The following is a 19,464-nucleotide window of genomic DNA, read 5'->3' on the forward strand; positions in this document are numbered from 1 at the left end:
AGCAGGGTAAAGAAATTGATTCACAAAAATCGACAGCAGTAAGAAAATGAGATGGAAGAAAAGATCTTACAAAGCAACAAACAAAAAGTTAACCCACTTGAGAACAAATAAGAAATGTACAAGACTTGTATGAAGAAAACTCTTGAACAAATGGAAATTTGTACCAATTTCATGGAGAGGAGGATATAATATATCTTAAATCTGTCAATTCTCCTTAGATTAAACTACAAATTAATCCAAATAAAGTTACAAAAAAATCTAGGCAAGAAGATTCTAAAGATTATATAAGAAATAAGCAGGATTATCAAAGAAAACCTTAAAAATAAAGACAAATTGCAGAACTAGGGTGGTGGTGGTGGGGCAATTAGCCTTACCAGATACCAAACCATACCATAAAGCTTTAGTAACTAAAACAACATGATCCTGGTATATGAATGTTAAGGTAAATCAGTGGAACATAAAGTTCCAGAAAAAGACACAACGTATATAGCATTTTAATATATCATGAAGGTGTCAAATGAAATCACTAGAATGTTTCAAATACTAGAGTATTTCTTGAAATACTCTACCAAAATCACTATTTGGGTAAAGTATTAACTAAATGCCACAGAGTCAACTTGCTAATATTCAGAAAGAAAGAAAATGGATCCTTAATTTATACCTGGCTTAATTCCAAATGGATTCAAGTTTGAAATACAAAATATGAAATCCAACAACAATATGGGAGAATTCATTATAGCCTTGTGGTGTGGTAGATCTTTTCACTACTATACAAAATGCAAGATCCACAAAATAATAGATCCACTAATGCAACTCTATACAAACAAAACCTTTTTGTTAAAAAAAAGTTAGGTCAAGTCTAAAGATAAATAACAAACCGGAAAAATTATCTCCAACATACCACACAAAAAGGTTTATCTTCCCATTAAATTAAGAGCTTATAGAAGTTGATGTTAAAAAGGTCCATGGTGGGGGCGCCTGGGTGGCTCGGTCATTGAGCATCTGCCTTCACCTCAGGTCGCAGTCCCAGGGTCCTAGGATCGAGCCCCACATCAGACTCCCTGCTTGGTGGGGGTTCTGCTTCTCCTTCTCTCTCTCTGCCTGCCACTCCTGCTTGCTTGTGTGCTTTCTATCTCTGTCAAATAAATAAATAAAATCTTAAAAAAAAAAAAAAAAGACCAATTAGGGGGCGCCAGGGTGGCTCAGTTGTTGAGCTTCTGCCTTGGGCTTGGGTCATGATCCCAGTATCCTGAGATCAAGCCCCATGATGGGCTCCCTGCTCAGCAGGACACCTGCTTCTCCTTCTCCAGCTTCCTCCCTGCTTGTGTTCCCTCTTTCTCTCTCTCTATCATAAAGAAATAAAATCTTAAAAAAAAAAAAATCCGTTAGGCAATAGAAAGCAAATGGTTCCTTTATTGGCTCATCTGCATTCCTAAGAAGAGAGACTGAAATCAAAACTATACTGACATTTCCTACCTATGGAATTGGCAAAATCCTCAAGGTTTGTGTGAACATACTAAATTGGTCAAGTGTTGAAGAAACAGGTACTCTGGTATATTGCTGGTGGGAAAGCAAATGGGTACAATCTCAGTGAAAGGTAATTTGGTAGAATCTATCACAATTAGAAATTCATGGACGTTCTTACTTCTAGCAATTTACCCTGTGGAGACAATCCAACATATAAAATGATGAATAACAGGCATTAACAAATAAAGCAGCCCAATGGCCACATTTAGTCCAATGTCTCTTTTGCAAATAATGTTTTATTGTCAAACAGCCACACCTGTTTGCTTATACATTGTCTCGGGTCCCCTTTATGCTGTAACAGCATAGTTGAATAGCTGTGACGGAGTCCATATGGCCTACACAGCCTAAAATATTTACTATCTGGCCCTTTGTAGAAACGGTTTGCCAATTCCTGGTGCATAGGGTTATTTACTGCAGTATTGTTTCTAACAACTAGAGACTAGAACAAACCTAAGCACCTCCAGCAAGGGGACTGATTAAATAAACAATGGTACATTCATATTGACGAGAACATAGGCAACTGTAAAAACAAAGTGAGGCTTTTGAAGTATGGATGTGGTAAGGTCTCCAAAATAAATATTATGAAAAGCAAGTAGGACAGCATATGGTAGAGTAAAGTATGTTGCCTTGGAGACAAAAGGGAAGGAAAAAAATTATTTTGCAGCCTTAAATATGCATAAAGCATCACATTTCTAGGAAGAAAAATTGATAGCTTTTTTATAGGTTTTAATGTTTAAAGTAAGAAAACAGGGTGCCTGGGTGGCTCAGTGGGTTAAGCCGCTGCCTTTGGCTCAGGTCATGATCTCAGAGTCCTGGGATCGAGTCCCGCATCGGGCTCTCTGCTCAGCAGGGAGCCTGCTTCCTCCTCTCTCTCTCTGCCTGCCTCTCTGCCTACTTGTGATCTCTCTCTGTCAAATAAATAAATAAAATCTTAAAAAAATAAATAAATAAAGTAAGAAAACAGATTACCTATTGAAAAATACAGATAAAAATACATTTTTTTAGTGACAGGGTGCAGCTCCTCAAAGAGGCCTTCCTGTCCACCCTCCTGTTACTACCATCTGGTCAACATTTCTGATGCATACCTTGCTTTATATATTCTAACTATTTGGTTATTATTTTTCTTTGACAGAGGTATGAAAGCTCTGTGAAGATAGGTACCCTGCTTTCTTCAGTGCTCTCTTCCAGTGTCTACAATAATACATGGCACAGTGTAGGAACTCAATTATTTTCCAGATAAACCAATGCATAAATATAAAACTACTGAGAAGAGTAGCCAGATCTTAGATTTGATATTGCATAAATTACCGAGCCTGGCTATGCCTCAGTTTCCTCTTCCATAACATGTAGATTATTTTATTAGGTTATGATTCAATCAGCCAAGGCACAGAATGTGCTAGAAGCATGTTTTTGACACACAGTAAGAGATCAATAGGGTTAATTACTACTTAAGATTCAGAAGAAAGGAAGAGGTAAGACAAAGCATTAGCAAAGGTGAGAGGAATGGACAGAAATTTAAACCAAGGCTCAGTGGAGAGATCCTCTCTCCAGCGTCTGGTTTACTGAAAGGAGTTGAACAAAAATGAATGAAACTACTAAGGAGGAAGAGTGAACACAAAAGCACTGTTTTTGTGTGCCTTTTTGGTTTGTTTTTGACTTGGGAAAGCAGGAAGAGACAAGAGTGGCATCTAGGAGGTTATAACCACCAATCGGTGGAGAAAATGCTCAGGACTTGGAACATGAGGGGAGAGAGCAGCAGCTTAGCGGCTGAGGGCAGAGGCAGGGTGCTTCCCTCAGCCCCTGGCCAGGGATCTTCACACAGGAACAGGCTTTCTATGCTCTGCTCCAGGTGTCCTGCCCTGGAAAACTGTCTGTGAGTGTCTCTGTGGGTGGGAAGTGACATGCTACCTTTGAGAAGTCCTGAACCCACTCTGCCTGACTGATCTCCCCATACTTTTCCATCCAATCCCCGCTTCCATACTCATACCTAACTCAGTCTGTGGGAGGTCAGGGATGCAAAGAGCATACCTGGCTTGGAAGGCTCAATGGGGTGCCTACGACCCAGGATCTCCAGCCACCAGGGAAGCAGCAAAGCCCTGGAGAAGATATAAGCATAGGGCTTCCGGGTCCTCAATGTGGAACAGCAATGAAAAGCTGGAAGCTTGGAGGTGATTTCTGTTTAACATAATTGTGAAAAAAATTCAAGTGTACAGAATTGTGGCAAGAAGGGTACAGTACCCATACATCCACCACCAAATCCAGCAACTGTTTACACATATCCCCTTCCTTTGTCATTTAAAATTTGTTAGAAACATTGTAACAAGCTATCCTTGAATATTAGTGCAGCATGTATCTCTTACAATGAGGGGATTCTCATATACAGCTAAAATACTTAGTACTACCATGTTTTTAAAAATAAACAATAATTCCTTAATACCTAGTTCACATTCATATTTTCCCACATTATAAAGCTCATTTGTTCAAACTAATGTCTTCAGTCAGAGACAACAGAAGGCATTCTGTTAGGACTCTTAACTCAATTAAGCTGCAAGAATCACTAAATACTCACTTTGACTTTTTGAAGAAACCAGGCTAGATGTATTATAAAATGTTCATTTTATGAATTTATTTTACTTTTTCCTGGTGGTTTCATTTAATTTGTTCCTTTGTCCTCTGCACTTCCCTTGAACTTCAAGTTAGAAATCCAGACTAAGGTTTCCCTTGAACATTTCTTAGTGAAGAATCCATCACAGAGGGGCACCTGGGTGGTTCAGTGGGCTAAATTTTCTACCTTTGCCTCAGGTCATGATCCCAAGGTCCTGGGATGAAGCTCTGCATTGGGATCTCTGCTCAGCGGGGAGCATGTTTCCCCCTCTTTCTCTCTGCCTGTCTCTCTGCCTACTTGTGATCTCTATCTGTCCAATAAATAAATAAATAAATAAATAAATAATCTTATTTAAAAAAAAAAAAAAAAGAATCCATCACGGAGAAGACTGAATTCCCTTGACATCCCACCAGGTGCCCCATTATTCCAGATAGTTTTTCTCTGTGTTATGGTGATGTCAGCCAGATCTCCCCGTTATAAAGGTGCACCTCCCCTACCTCAACCTCGCACGTTACTGGCAGGTCATTTGTGCGGTAACCCACGGGAAAATCTGTCCAGCAGCCATTTGCCTAATGATTTCATCCACCCTGATGATTCTTTATACAGCCTGTTACTTCATATGTAGTTGCAGAATGGTGATTTCCTCGTCCTATCCATTCTTTTCTGTATTTATTAGTTGGCCTTCTCCTGTAAAAATATTTCCTCAGCATCAGAGGCAGTGGGTAGGGGGTGGGAGGGAGGAGAAATTCGGTGAGGATAGTCAAAGGTACAGACTTCTGGTTGTATGATAAGTACTAGGAATGTAAGGTACACCATGATCACTACAGCTGACATTGCTGTGTGATATACTGTTGGTGCACACAGTGGAGTTTAGAGGCCATGGCCCCTTTCCCACACAGCTAAAAAATTGTGTAAAACTTTTGACTTCCCCCAAACTTAACTGCTGACAGACTGCTGTTGACCAGAAACTCTACTGATAACACAATCAGCACATATCTTGTGGGTTATATGTATTGCAAACTATACTCTTACATAAAATCAATTAGAAATAAGACAATGTTATTAAGAAAATCATATGGAAGATAAAACACATTTATAGTACCGTATTATATTTGCCTCCCCCAAATCCCCTGCATATAATTGGATTTACGCATTTCAAAGTCATGTTATTCAAGGGTCACCTATTATGAAACTCAACAGAATTGACAAATTCTGAGAGTTCTCATCAGAAAAGAAAAGTGTTCTTTTCTTTCTTTTATTTTGTATCTAAGTGAGATGATGGATGTTAAACTTATTGTGGTAATCATTTTATGAAATTTGCATGTCAAATCATTATACTGTGCACCTTAAACCTATGCACTTCTGTGTATCAACTATACCTCAATAAAACTGGAAAAAATATCCTCATTAACTGGGGTTATTCTGTTACCTTGAAGTACAAGAGTAAGTTAAGATTCTCCCTATAATTACCGATTTTCAGAATTAGGATTTGTTGGAATAGTCATCTCCAATGTGGGCAAAGAAGTTTTTATTTACATATTTAATTTTTTGAAAATATCATTTTGGCCTCATGAATTTTTATGTGTCAAGTGTACTCATCAGTTATAGTCATTATTTTTTTTTAAATGCAGGTTCATTCAGACAATAGAGGTAGGAGATTTTTTTTTCCCCAAATCAAGAGTTTAGTGCTCACTTTGTCAGCACATACTCTAAAATCAAGAGTTTAAATAGACATTTGTCAATTACAAGTTGGCTTACAGGGTTTTCTATACTTCTTTTGATTTTATACTCATTTCTTAAAATGAGATTTTTTTTAATAGTAACATAATCATTTATTTGCTTTAGCTCTGTACTATACAGAAAGTGATTTCCAAATAACAATATCAATATTACTATTAACAATAACACCACTGACTTTGAAGCTCTTTTTCTCCCAAGAATATAGTCTTTCTAGAGTTTTCAGCAAGAATACCATATTCCAGACATTTAAAGTAGTTCTTTCTTCTGTAGGGGTCTGTTAAATTTTGATATACACTTAATATGTTTCATTTTAAAGTATTTTCAATTTTGGGGAATGCTTCTTTTGAATGTGTAAAACATTTACATGACTCATGATTTATATAAAAGCATACTCCGAGAAGTCTTGCTTCTACTTCTGCTCATTTAACACTGTTTATGCTTCTATCCCCATCCCTAACCAATATTTTCACTAGTGTCTGGTTTGCCTTGAAGTTTCTTACTGAAGGTATCAGCAGATATGTCTGTCTATATCCAACTACCAATCTACTTATCTATCTATATACACATATATTTGTATCCACATACGTTTATTTCTTTTCTTTTCTCACAAAAAGATAATAATTGCTTGGAATCTGCGCGACGCTCACTGAATCACCCAGAGGTTGGGCAGAAGCAGAAGGCCCTGAAGAAGACTGGGGTTTCACCTTCACCCACTGCAAGCTCAGGTCAGGGACAACCAGGTTGTTGGTGACAGAGCTGAATTTTATCTTAGGCTGGGGGTACTTCAAGAAAGAAACAACTTTACAGTATGTTTCACCGTCATGCTGACTAGGAAGTGATATCCTGTTGAATGTGGGATCTTCAAATAGAAACATCTGGTTGGTGCTTGTAAAGGAGAGAAGAGATTAATAGGTTTCTGAGCCATCCACCTAGAGGTGATCATTGGATTTATGAGAATGAATAAAGTCTGCAGGAGTAAAAAGAGAGAGAGTATAACAAGTAATTATTATTATTATTATTTTTAGAATAGCCAATTCAAATGAAGACATACATATACCTGAAGATGTTTCAAGGTGTAACGGAGCAGACTGACAATTTCAAGGCAATGAACTTCTAAATTCCCAGCTATTATACAAACTCTTTCCTAAAACTTATCTGCCTGACAATTCCCTGTCTGCAGGTTCTCCTTTCCCAAATTTCCTTTCACAACTGCCCATCTCCCATTTTACAATAAGAGAGCGTATCTCTCATCTGCCCATCGTCCATCCATGCATCCCAATACTCAGAATTTTACTCTTGTTCATTCCCTCTAGGTGTAAACACCTCTGGAGTACCCCCTACTCCACCATGAAAAGGGAAATATTGAGACTGCAGAGCTTCTGTAAGAAGCTTCTTCTAAGTGGCAAAGCTAAGGCAAGACCTCATGTCACATCTTTTCTTTTTCTTTTTTTTTTTTTTCTCTCTTTTCCCCTCTTTAAGACTTGGAATTTAGAAGGAATATGGTTATCACAAAGACAGGTATTGACACATTTATTTGAGTTAGAACACAAAGTTTTCTGACTGCTCAGTTTGAAAGTGAAAACACTATTTGCCAATTAAACTACACAGTGCACATCTCCCACAAAATGAAAATGCAACTCTCTAATTTTTGCAAAAATGATCTTAAGGCATATGTATAACCACCACTGTTTCAGATATCATATTATTTATGACCCCAATCTTAATAAAAATTTACCTATCAACTTAAAAACATGTGGGGGGGTACATAATTTTCAGAATTATTTTATTAGTATGTTGACCAAAAATCTGAAGTCCTGTGAATGAGAGGGCCTGAAGAAAGAGAAAAGGATCAGAAAGAGTGAGGCCTTGAGGAGAAAACCAGAAGAGAAGGCAGACGGGACTAGGAGTCAAGTATGATGGCAAAGAAGAGGGACAATGAAAGTGCCAAATGTTGCAGAAAGGTCAAGGAAAATAATAATTAGATAGTAAGCTTTGCGAATAACGCATATAGAGTTAAGAGTCTGTTTAGAACATTCAAAAAGTTGGGCAGTAGTGATGAAAAAAAAAAAAAAATAGAATACCAAGTACAACAGCATCTAGCCAGATCACTGGGGTTGAAACGACAGCCAAAAGAGCAATTCAAGATATGAGACACTGAAGACTATTGAGAGCAGCCATCTGTGTGGGGAGCAAAGGGATGATATCACTACTGGGATGATATGCCAAGAAAGCCATAATAGAGGAGTAGGGGAGAAGACCACTTCAGGATGGTTGCTCATTGTATCTTTTGAGTTTTTAAAGTATAATCTTACCAATACTGCCTCCTTTAAGGTTTCTATGTTTTTCAAATTTTTAACAATGAACAAGGAATAGAGAAATTTTTTTTTCAAAAATAGCAGTTAAAAAAAATCAAAGAAGATACAGATAAACAATGTTATCAGCCTACAGCAAACTAAAAAGTTTCTGCATGGCAAAGAAAACTATCAGTAAGGTGAATAGGCAACCTATGAAATGGGAAAAAATACTTGCCAACCACTTACCTGATAAGGAGTTAATATCCAAAATATGGAAGGAACTCATAAAACAAATCACGATAAACAAAACCCCCCCCCAAACATGCAATTATGAACGGGCAAAGATCTTGAACATTTCCCCAAAGATGTACAAATGGTCAACAAGTACATAAAAAAGGGGCTCAACATCATAACTTACAAAGAAATGCAAAACAAAACCAGAATGAGGTATCACATCATACCTCTTAGGATGTCTACTTTCAGAAAGACAAAAGATGCCAAATGCAGGCCAGCACATGGGGAAAAGGGAGCCTTGTACACTCTTGAGGGAAATGTAAACCAGTACAACTTATGTATAAAACAATATGAAGATTCCTCAAGAAATTGCAAATAGGAGTATAACATAACCCAGAAATCCCACTTCTTGGTATATATTCAAAGGAAACAAAATCACAATCACAGACATGTTGGTACTCCCATGCTCACTGCAGTATTATTCATGATAGCCAAGGTAGAGAAACAACTTTAGCATCCATCAGTGGAGATGAATGGATAAACACAATGTCATTGGCAAATATGTACAATGGAATATTATTCAGTGATAAAAAAAAATGGAAAAGGATATCCTGTCATTTGTGACAACATGGATGCATCCTGAGGACATTATACTATGTAAACTAAGTTAGAAAGAGAAAGACAAATATTGTATGATCTGGAAACTAAAAAAACCAAAACTCATAGCAGAGAACAGATTGGTGGTTGGCAAATGTAGGGGTCGGGAGCACAAAATGGGTGAAGGGGATCAAAAGATACAAACTTTCTGTTACAAGATAAATAGTTCCTGGGGATGTAATGTACAGCATGGTGACTACAGTTAATAATACTGTTCATAAATTTGAAATTTGCTAAGAAGGTTGATATTAAACTTTTTCATCAAAAGAAAAAAAATCAAATGATTTATAGTGATGGAAACTTACTGTGTTCACCATTTCATAATATTTACATACATCAAATCAACATATTATATACCTAAAATGAATACAGTGTTACATGTCAATTACATTTTGATTTTTTTTAAAAGATTTTATTTATTTTTTTGACAGAGATCACAAGTAGGCAGAGAAGCAGACAGAGAGAGAGGGGGAAGCAGGCTCCCTGCCGAGCAGAGAGCCCGATGCGGGGCTCAATCCCAGGACCCCGGGATCATGACCTGAGCTGAAGGCAGAGGCTTTAACCCACTGAGCCACCCAGGCGCCCATATTTTGATTTTCTTAAAAAAAAAAAAAAATCTTGGAGCCTGTTTCCCCCTCTCTCTCTGTCTGCCTCTCTGCCTACTTGTGAACTCTCTTTGTCAAATAAATAAATAAAATCTTCAAAAACAAAACAAAACAAAAAATATTTCCCTACCCTATACTTAGAAAGCTGATTGCTTATACTTGCTACTATTATTTGGTTTTGTTCTGGATTTAAGTCTACTCTGATGAAGTAGACTTTTTGTATACAGTGTGTGTTGTGGGCTGAGCTATGTCCTCTCAAAATTCATATATTGAAGCCCTAACCCTCAGTCTCTCAGACTGTGACTATACTTGGAGACACGGTCATGAAAGAGGTTAACTAAGGTTAAAGGGGGCATCTGGGTGAAACCCTAATCGGTCTAATTTCCATCCTTATTACAGGAAACCTGGGCATACGAGGGGACCCCAGGGATGCCTGAGGAGTGCACAGGGGACCATGTGAAGACGCAGCCAGAAGGCAGCCATCTGCAACCCATGAGGGAGGTCTCAAGAGAATCCAGGCCTGCCCACACCTTGGCCTTGGACTTCCAGACTCCAGAACTGTGAGAAAAATTTCTGTCCTTTAAACCACCCGGTCCATGGTAGTGTGCTATAGCAGCCCTGGAAAACTCATCCAGTGGGAGATGGGGATTTTATTTTGTTTTGACATGGAAAAATCATTGGTTCCAATTCTATTTACTGAACAGTCCTTCGTTTCCTCGCTGATCTGTCATGACTCTTTGGTCCTATATCAAAGTGCCATATCATATGGGCCAATCTGTAGACACTTTCTTCTATTTCTCCCACTGATCAGTCTATCCCTGTGAGAGAGCTGTGTTTTCTTCCTTGCTACAGCTTCATTGTAAGTCCTGACAGCTGGTAGGGAAAGGCCTCCCACCTTCTTCTTTAAAGGGACTTTGCTATTTTGGATCACTTACACTTTCCTGTGAAGTTTAGAATCAGCATGCCAGGTGTCACTGGAAATCACACGGGGATTTTAACTGTACCTGCATTAAAGCCAAAGAACTATAGAGTAATCATATTTTGTAATTAAAGAATGATCTCCAAGGGAAAGTGCTTCCTTTTCGGATCCACGGATGGCATGGGCTGCAATCCTGGTTCTGTCCACGTAGTGGCACCACAAACCAAAAAATCTGACTTTCGCAGTGGGCCAGAGGCTCTCAGAACACACATTTCACTGTTCACCTTATTTAGTCAATACCAGAACGTTTTGGAGGGTAGACCTGAATTTCATATGGGATATTCCACAGTCCATCGAGTGCTGAAGTACATTTGGCAAAAATACAGACAAGAGTATATGGTAACTAAACACGTGAAATAGTAATGAAAACTACCCTGACCATCTGTGCTTCACAGTCCTTTTCTCTTAGAAGGCCATAAACAAATGAAGAAGTTCACTATCCACCAATCAAGGAAAAGTGTGGTGTAAAATGTGCTTGGAAGTTCAGGTGGTCTTCTCTAACCAGCAAGCCTGAGGCAGGGTAGTGAACAGGTCTGCATCCATCTGGGGAGCAAAGGTCACCCCCAGGGTTATTAAAGGGGAGGATTATGTAAATCTTCATTTCTACCCCCACCCCCACCCCCTGCTATCAGCCCTGATCATCTTGGGAGTGAAGTCTACTTTCACTTAGGAGAAACATGCCTGTGCTTGCCCTCAGCTGTTCAAAGAATCAAAAAGCCTTTCCCTTTCTACTCAGTAATGCCAGGGAAGCCTCCTTCCTCCCTTAGGCTGGAAGTGTGTGACACAGAATGTCTCTGAAAATGCTTGTTTCATCCATGCCCTGGATACCTCAACTTGGTAGTGGGCTGGAGGAGACCCTTTCTGTAAGTACCTTCCAGGGGTTCATCTAACCCAGTAATGTCACTAGCATTGGCATTTAGTATCAAAAAATAGTTCAGCACGTCTTGTTAACTGTGGCAAAAACAGGTGTCTACTGCTCAGTAACATACCTTGGCTGGTCTCCTAACATACACATGGAACAGTTCAGTAAACCCCAGTTTCCTCGTCTGTAAAGTGGGAACAGCAGTATTCCCCAGTCAGAATTGTTGCAGGATGACAGAGGCATTTCAGAAACCTATACATGGTGCCTTGCACCTTAGCGCTCAAGAAATGTTACATTGTTGGCACTAGAGCAGGATGAAAAGGTATTCCTGGGTCAGCCAAGATGAAGAGTAGAATCTGGGACTGGGAACTGAGCCATGTTGTAGCTCATTGGCCTCTGTTCCTCCTTCATGCTACCAATGCCCCTGCAGGGAAGGAGGCCTTGCATTCCCTCCCCCAGCACCAGGGCAGCCAGGTGACTTCCTGAGCCTTTAAAGGACGCATTGTGTTAACCCCTTCCAAATGAGAAGTGAGAGATGACTTCAACTGTAAACCATAATTAGCGCCAGGAGCGCTTTTAACACAACTTACTGTCAAAGAAGGCTGGTGTCTTTATTAACCACTGCCCACTCAGACCAGTGCCTGCACTTCTGGAATAGCCCAGGAGATGACGGCCTTGCTCCCCAGTCCTAGAGCAACCTGAAGAGGGAGGATTTCGCCAGGGCGCGGGCTCCTTATCCAAGATTAAGGGCCTGACCTCTTACAAAAGACCCGCTCTAGAGTGATGGGCAGAGGTGAAACAGGCCTAAGCGGGAGTCGGCAACAGTCACACCAGGGTCTCGGACCACCTCATTTAGAAGCGGCGGGGAGCCCAAAACGCTTAGCTCTGCAGGGCTACCTCGCAGCCCCAACCAGAAGCGAGCTGGTGAGGTAAAAACGCCGGGAAGCAGTGCTGGTTGGCGGCGGGGCCGGCGGGAGCGAGCACCGAGGCCTCCAGACGGCAGGGTGAGGCCTCATGTGCCTGGGCAGGGGACTCCGGACACAGTCACACCTGACTGGAGGCGTGAGGTTGCGGGGCGGTCAGGAAGGACCGTGCGGAGGAGGGGACCCGTGTTAGCAGAGCGCCGGGCTGGTCTCCCACAGCTCACCGCGGGGACACCCGGCGAGAGGGGCGGGGCGAGGGCGGACTTGAAGGAGGGGCTAGGGCCGGGCGCCTGCCTTCGGGTTTCCATTTCCAAACCCAGAACCTCGGAGCATTCGAGGAGTGAATGGGGTGGCGGTCCCGGGACCGCCGCACTCCTTTGCCGGCCTGCCCGCAGCGGCGAGCTCTCCCCGAGGTCGGCCCGTCCCCGTCGCAACGCCGGTCGCCAGCGGGACGCGGCCGGCCAGCTCCGACCTGCTGACGGGAGTCGCGCGCTCCGGCGGCCGGCGGGCGGGGCGTCGCCCTGTGACGTCGCATCCCGTTTGTATTCTCCGCCCCTCTCTTCGCCGTATATAAGACTTGGCCGAGCGTTCGCACTCTCACAAGTGTACGCGGACGTCGGGCGCGGGTCGTTGTTGGAGGTGGGGGCTCGAGGTCAAGGGCCAACTCGGACGTGTGTCCGCACCTCGGAGGTGCTTGGCCGTGAGGCGACGATGGAGCTCTTGCGGACTATCACCTACCAGCCGGCCGCCAGCACCAAGATGTGCGAGCAGGCGCTGGGCAAAGCTTGTGGCGGGGACTCGAAGAAGAAGCGGCCGCAGCAGCCCCCCGAGGAGCCGCAGCCGCCGCAGCCGCAGGCGCAGGGGCAGCCGGCGGCCCCGCACCACCATCACCACCACTCGCACTCGGGGGCCGAGATCTCGCGGATTATCGTGGACCCCACGACGGGGAAGCGCTACTGCCGGGGCAAAGTGCTGGGAAAGGTGATGAGCGGCGGGCGCCCGGCTTCCTGACGGGAGGGAGGTCTGCCGGGTAGCCCCCGAGCCGGCTGGACCCCGAGTCCCAGCGTCTTGGCTTCTCCGGGTCCTCCGATCTCGGCGGGACGTGGGTGATCACCTGCCCTGCTCTGGCTTTTGTACGCTGACAGCGCCGGATCGGCTTTACATCCTTAGCCAGGGTTCCAAGTGCCTCCCGCGGCCCAAAGAAATAGATGTTGAGGCCAGAAGCGAGGGCTGTCTGCTCCAGCCCCCAGCTTCCTCCACCTGCTCCGCAGGGAATTTTCCTGACCGGTCTCTTCAGACATTATTTTTCATCTCCCTGCTCCCAGCCCCCTCCATAAAGCTCCTCTTTGTAAAGGGAGAAGGGGAACTGTTTCACTGTTTTCAGGAATGCTTTTCCTTTCTTAAAGGAGCTTTTAAAAAGTACAGAGCACATGTCTGTCCACCCTACCCCGTAATTTTGCTTCTCTAATTTTTAAAATATTTTAAAAAATATCTGTTGTCCATTTTTCTGCCACACTCAATACTGTCTCGGCTTTGTTTCAGGGTGGCTTTGCCAAATGTTACGAGATGACAGATTTGACAAACAACAAAGTCTATGCTGCAAAAATTATTCCTCATAGCAGAGTAGCTAAACCTCATCAAAGGGAAAAGGTGTGTATGACTGTTAACTAAAGTATTTTCTTTGTGTGCAGGGATGGCCCTTCCCTGTTAAGAAAATGTCTTCTGCATGTGTAAGCAACTGGCTTACAGAAGGTGACAGGAGGCTCATCAGCCTTATCTTGCTTTTTCTTTCAGATTGACAAAGAAATAGAGCTTCACAGAATCCTTCATCATAAGCATGTAGTGCAGTTTTACCACTACTTTGAGGACAAAGAAAACATTTACATTCTCTTGGAATACTGCAGTAGAAGGGTAAGCTTTAACTCCTGTTTGAGTCCATTTACTTCCCCCAAACTGAAATGGGATTCAGATTGTGTTTTATCTGGGATTTTAGCTGTGGTGGCAATTATTATATTGCAGTGTTAATTTTCATCACTCAACCTGCAAAAGGAAAACTACTGATTTTGATAACTTTGTTTGACAGATTCTCTTTTTCCCTTCTCCTCTTCCTAGTCCATGGCTCACATCTTGAAAGCAAGGAAGGTGTTGACAGAGCCAGAAGTCCGATACTACCTCAGGCAGATTGTGTCCGGACTAAAGTACCTTCATGAACAAGAAATCTTACACAGAGATCTCAAACTAGGTAAGCCCTTTATTCCAAACACTGACTTTTGCCTTAAAGAGAGGTGTTTTCTTCTCTGTCTTCCTTGTTATGTATTAATGTTCTTAATTGGGACCTAGCCTATGCAATCTCCTTTTTGAATCGGTGACTTTCATAGTGAACACCTGATTGCCTGCCTCCAAAGAATGTGTGTGTATTTGGTTAGAACATATTTTCAAGGGGATTCAGGTTTTGTTTTGTTTATCATCCAGGGAACTTTTTTATTAATGAAGCCATGGAATTAAAAGTCGGGGACTTCGGTTTGGCAGCCAGGCTGGAACCCTTGGAACACAGAAGGAGGTAAGAGTCAGAAAGATACATCCTGACAGGATTTTACAAAGATGCCCTTATTTTTTTTCCAAATGTTTTGGAGAAGGTCCATTGATACTAACATCCACAAACCATGATAATGTTAATCCATGGAAAGAGTAAGTGCCCACTATGAACTAGGCAGAGTACCTTACGCCTATGAGTTGATTATGAAAGAAATTTGTCTCATATTTGCCTGACATGTTACACAAATGCTATGCTGTATTTGGTCTCAGTTGGTTAAAAACACTTTGTCATGTAGCTGAAGAAAACCGGGCACATATTAAAAAAATTATTCAGTCGGTCAAATATTAATTATTGAGATGCCAAAAATTAAAAAGTCAAATTTGTCTAAATAGGAATTAAATAGGAATACAATATTTTAGAGGTTTTTATCCAGAGAACTAAGTGTAGACAGTAGGACCATTCTTAATGAGATCTTCCTGTTTTGTTTTTCCAGAACAATATGTGGTACTCCAAATTACCTCTCTCCTGAAGTCCTCAACAAGCAAGGACATGGCTGTGAATCAGACATTTGGGCCTTAGGTTGTGTAATGTAAGTAAAGGCACCAAAATTATAAAAAAGCAAATTCGTATTTAGAATTTAATAGTCAAAGAGAGTTGCTTTGTTACCATTCCTGAAGAAGTGTTTCTTTGCACACAGGTATACAATGTTACTAGGAAGACCCCCTTTTGAAACAACGAATTTGAAAGAAACTTACAGGTGCATAAGAGAAGCAAGGTATACAATGCCATCTTCATTGCTGGCTCCTGCTAAGCACCTAATAGCTAGCATGTTGTCCAAGAATCCAGAGGATCGTCCCAGTTTGGATGACATCATTCGACATGAATTTTTTTTGCAGGTTGGCACGTTTCTTGTGTCTTTTTATTCTGTGCAATTGATCACAGTTATTCAACCAACTGGTTACTAAAAATCTTTTCTGGTACTCCACAGGGCTTCACTCCAGACAGACTCTCTTCTAGCTGTTGTCATACAGTTCCAGATTTCCACTTGTCAAGCCCAGCTAAGAATTTCTTTAAGAAAGCAGCTGCTGCTCTTTTTGGTGGCAAAAAAGACAAAGCAAGATATATTGACACACATAGTAAGTTATAAGACTTCTGCTTTTCTGGATCCAGTATTTTATTTAAATTTGATAATTTAGTTAAAAGAATGTTTTTATGTTAGCATAACAGTTGGTATGTTTGAATACTGTTAAACTTTTTATAGCATGATAAATCTGCACTGCAAAATGTGATGGATAGATTTTTTTTTTTCATACACAAAGTGTGCTTCTTGCATAATTGCAGCTGATGGTAATGATAAAATGCCGGTTTTGCCTTGAATGCTCATAAGCTGGTTATTAATGCAAAAGGAGGAAATGTGGCTAGCTCTGTTCCTACCTTGTTAGCATAGACTAATGCTCATAATTCTTGTCTTTGATTTACAGATAGAGTGTCTAAAGAGGATGAAGAAATTTACAAGCTTAGGCATGATTTGAAAAAGACTTCAATAACTCAGCAACCCAGCAAACACAGGACAGATGAGGTATGCTGGAAAATAATAAAATAGATATAAACACTTTGTGTCATTTCTGCTCTTTGCTAATCATCACATGGGTTATGATTATTACGATTCAAACATGTTTAAAACTTAAAGCTTTTCTTCCATCCATTTAAAAGGAAATATTTTGTTTTTCATTTCAATAATGCATACACTTGAATCCCTGAAACACCTTTTGTGCCCATTGCTTTTTGATCAGCTTTCCCAGCAATTGCCACAATCTCACCTTAACCTAGAATTCTCAATCTTAAATGAATTGTAGATGCTTGACTCATTGTCTTTTTTAGGAGCTCCAGCCACCTACCACTACAGTCGCCAGATCTGGAACACCTGCAGTAGAAAATAAGCAGCAGATTGGAGATGCTATTCGCATGATAGTCCGAGGGACTCTTGGCAGCTGCAGCAGTAGCAGTGAATGTAAGTAGCTGTCAATGGCATTTTACATGAAACTATAAATGCCAGTGCTTAATACTAAGTAAGTGGAGTCCATTTGTTTTGTGGCCCAATTTAACATAGAAGCAGCAAAATCAAAGGATTTGGGAAAAGGCAAGGAACAGTTTCGAGACTTCTGTCCTTTGAAGTCGTGGAGGGAAAGTTAGCAGCCACCAACGCCTAAGGTCTTATTGTTAATTATTTTATATTTTTCCCCTGACTTTTCAGGCCTTGAGGACAGTACCATGGGCAGTGTTGCAGACACAGTAGCAAGAGTTCTTCGAGGATGTCTAGAAAACATGCCAGAAGCTGACTGCATTCCCAAAGAGCAGCTGAGCACTTCCTTTCAGTGGGTCACCAAATGGGTCGATTACTCTAACAAATATGGCTTTGGGTACCAGCTCTCAGACCACACTGTAGGTGTCCTTTTCAACAATGGTGCTCACATGAGCTTGCTTCCAGATAAAAAGTAAGTATATCCAGTTAATGAAGTCCTGTCACTTCTTTAGTCTTGCACTAAAGAAACCTAAAAACAGTGACTAACTGCTTCTGTTTTGTTTCTCTTGTCTCCCTATGGTTCCTGTTCTTCAGAACAGTTCACTATTATGCAGAGCTTGGCCAGTGCTCTGTTTTCCCTGCAACAGATGCCCCTGAACAATTCATTAGTCAAGTGACGGTGCTCAAATACTTCTCTCATTACATGGAGGAGAACCTCATGGATGTAAGTACCTCCTGGCTTTTCGGCAGTGATATCTGAAGTGTAGTCCACAGATGAGTAGCATATGCACAGCTCCAAAGCTAGTTAGAAGTGCAGATGTTCATGTCCTGCCCTAGCTCTACTGAGAATCTCTGGGAGGCGGGACCAGGAACCGCAAGGCCATTCTGATGCCTACCCAAGTTGGACAGGCATATGGCTAGAAGAACTGGAAATTGCAAAATTTTTATGGCACTTATCCTCGCAATTTCTTCGAGGGTGGAGATCTGCCTAGTGTTACTGATATTCGAAGACCTCGGCTCTACCTCCTTCAGTGGCTAAAATCTGATAAGGCCTTAATGATGCTCTTCAATGATGGCACCTTTCAGGTAAGTGAACATTTCAGCAATGTGTGTATTTAGGTCACAAAAAGTGATTTTTATCCAGCCATTTCATTGTTGGGCACAGTTGTCTAATTCTTGAATGTTTAGAGATGTCTAATGTCTATGTCTCCTTTTGAAAGGTGAATTTCTACCATGATCATACGAAAATAATCATCTGTAGCCAAAATGAAGAATATCTTCTCACTTACATCAATGAGGACAGGATATCTACAACGTTCAGACTGACAACTCTGCTGATGTCTGGCTGTTCGTTAGAATTAAAACATCGAATGGAATATGCTCTGAACATGCTCTTACAGAGATGTAATTGAAAGACTTCTTGAATGGACCCTATGGGACGCCTCTTTTCCACTGTGAGATCTACAGGGAAGCCAGTCAGATGGTCTACAGCATGTTGAAAAAGATGGACAGGTGGTGGTACGAAAACAATTCCTCTAGGGCCTGAAGGACTAGATGGAACCAGACCAGGCTGAGGCATACAGTTCTGAACTTTGGACGATCTGAGAGTGAACCAGAATGCAGTTTTCCTTGACGTACCTGTTTTAAAAGGTGTTTCAGACAATTTTGCAGAAAGGTGCATTGACTCTTCTCTCTGTTGAGAGCATTTCAGACAGAGGACTTGGAACTGTGAATATACTTCCCAAAGGGGAGGGAAAGGGAGGAAGCTCCCATGTTGTTTAAAGGCTGTAATTGGAGCAGCTTTTGGCTACTCAACTGTGAACTATGGCCATATATAATTTTTTTTTGTTAATTTTTGAAGACATTTGTGGCTGGAAAAGTGCATTCCTTGTTAATAAACTTTTTATTTATTACAGCCAAAAGAGCAGTATTTATTATCAAAATGTCTTTTTTTTTTATGTTGACCATTTTAAACTGTTGGCAATAAAGAGTATGAAAAAGCAAAAACAGCAGTCTCCTGTCTTTGGTATGGTGCATCACTGCATTGCAACAGTCTTTGATCATGGATTCTTGGCACTCCGGCATGACATCGAGTATATAAGCATGCTGGAAAGTTAGATTTTTTAGTTGTTGTTTTGTTTCTTTTTTTTTTTTATTTTTAATTTAGGAAGTAAATCCTTAACACCTGAAGTACAATCTAACATTTTTGGGTAGATCTAGCTTGAGAAGAGAAGATTATAACAAAAATACTACTCTTGTTAACAACCAAAATCTAGCACTCCTACTAAATCCATAGCCAATTTCCCTGAAGTATTTCCTTAAAGCTCATTTAGCTTGGAGCTGAAAGCCAGAGTCATCCTGTGTAAACAGACCTCTGTTATGTGTCAGTAGGTACAGGAAGCTTATCTTAATATGGGCAAAACTCTATGCTTTATAGTACTTGCACCACCTAAATGTATTACTCAGCTTAAACCTGCCT

General features: G+C 41.1%; 1 protein-coding gene across 1 annotated transcript; it reads left to right on the forward strand.

The window, feature by feature from the left end:
• The first annotated feature begins 12,996 nt into the window (after nucleotides 1–12,996).
• PLK2 (polo like kinase 2) lies at nucleotides 12,997–18,900 on the forward strand. Its single transcript, XM_032336183.1, has 14 exons — nucleotides 12,997–13,407; nucleotides 13,969–14,076; nucleotides 14,221–14,337; nucleotides 14,539–14,668; nucleotides 14,899–14,986; nucleotides 15,456–15,551; nucleotides 15,660–15,858; nucleotides 15,951–16,098; nucleotides 16,444–16,541; nucleotides 16,844–16,973; nucleotides 17,217–17,457; nucleotides 17,580–17,709; nucleotides 17,961–18,071; nucleotides 18,206–18,900. The coding sequence occupies exons 1-14, from the start codon at nucleotides 13,138–13,140 to the stop codon at nucleotides 18,395–18,397; spliced, it is 2,058 nt and encodes a 685-aa protein (XP_032192074.1). The 5' UTR covers nucleotides 12,997–13,137; the 3' UTR covers nucleotides 18,398–18,900.
• Nucleotides 18,901–19,464: the final 564 nt, after the last annotated feature.

The sequence above is a fragment of the Mustela erminea genome, chromosome 3 (assembly GCF_009829155.1).
Source record: "Mustela erminea isolate mMusErm1 chromosome 3, mMusErm1.Pri, whole genome shotgun sequence".
NCBI lineage: Eukaryota > Metazoa > Chordata > Mammalia > Carnivora > Mustelidae > Mustela > Mustela erminea.

Coding starts and splice junctions, on each gene's coding strand:
- PLK2 (XM_032336183.1), top strand. CDS start 13,138: ATGGAGCTCTTGCGGACTATCACCTACCAGCCGGCCGCCAGCACCAAG. Junction 17,458..17,579: donor AGCTTGCTTCCAGATAAAAA/GTAAGTATATCC, acceptor CCTGTTCTTCAG/AACAGTTCACTATTATGCAG. Junction 18,072..18,205: donor TCAATGATGGCACCTTTCAG/GTAAGTGAACAT, acceptor TCCTTTTGAAAG/GTGAATTTCTACCATGATCA.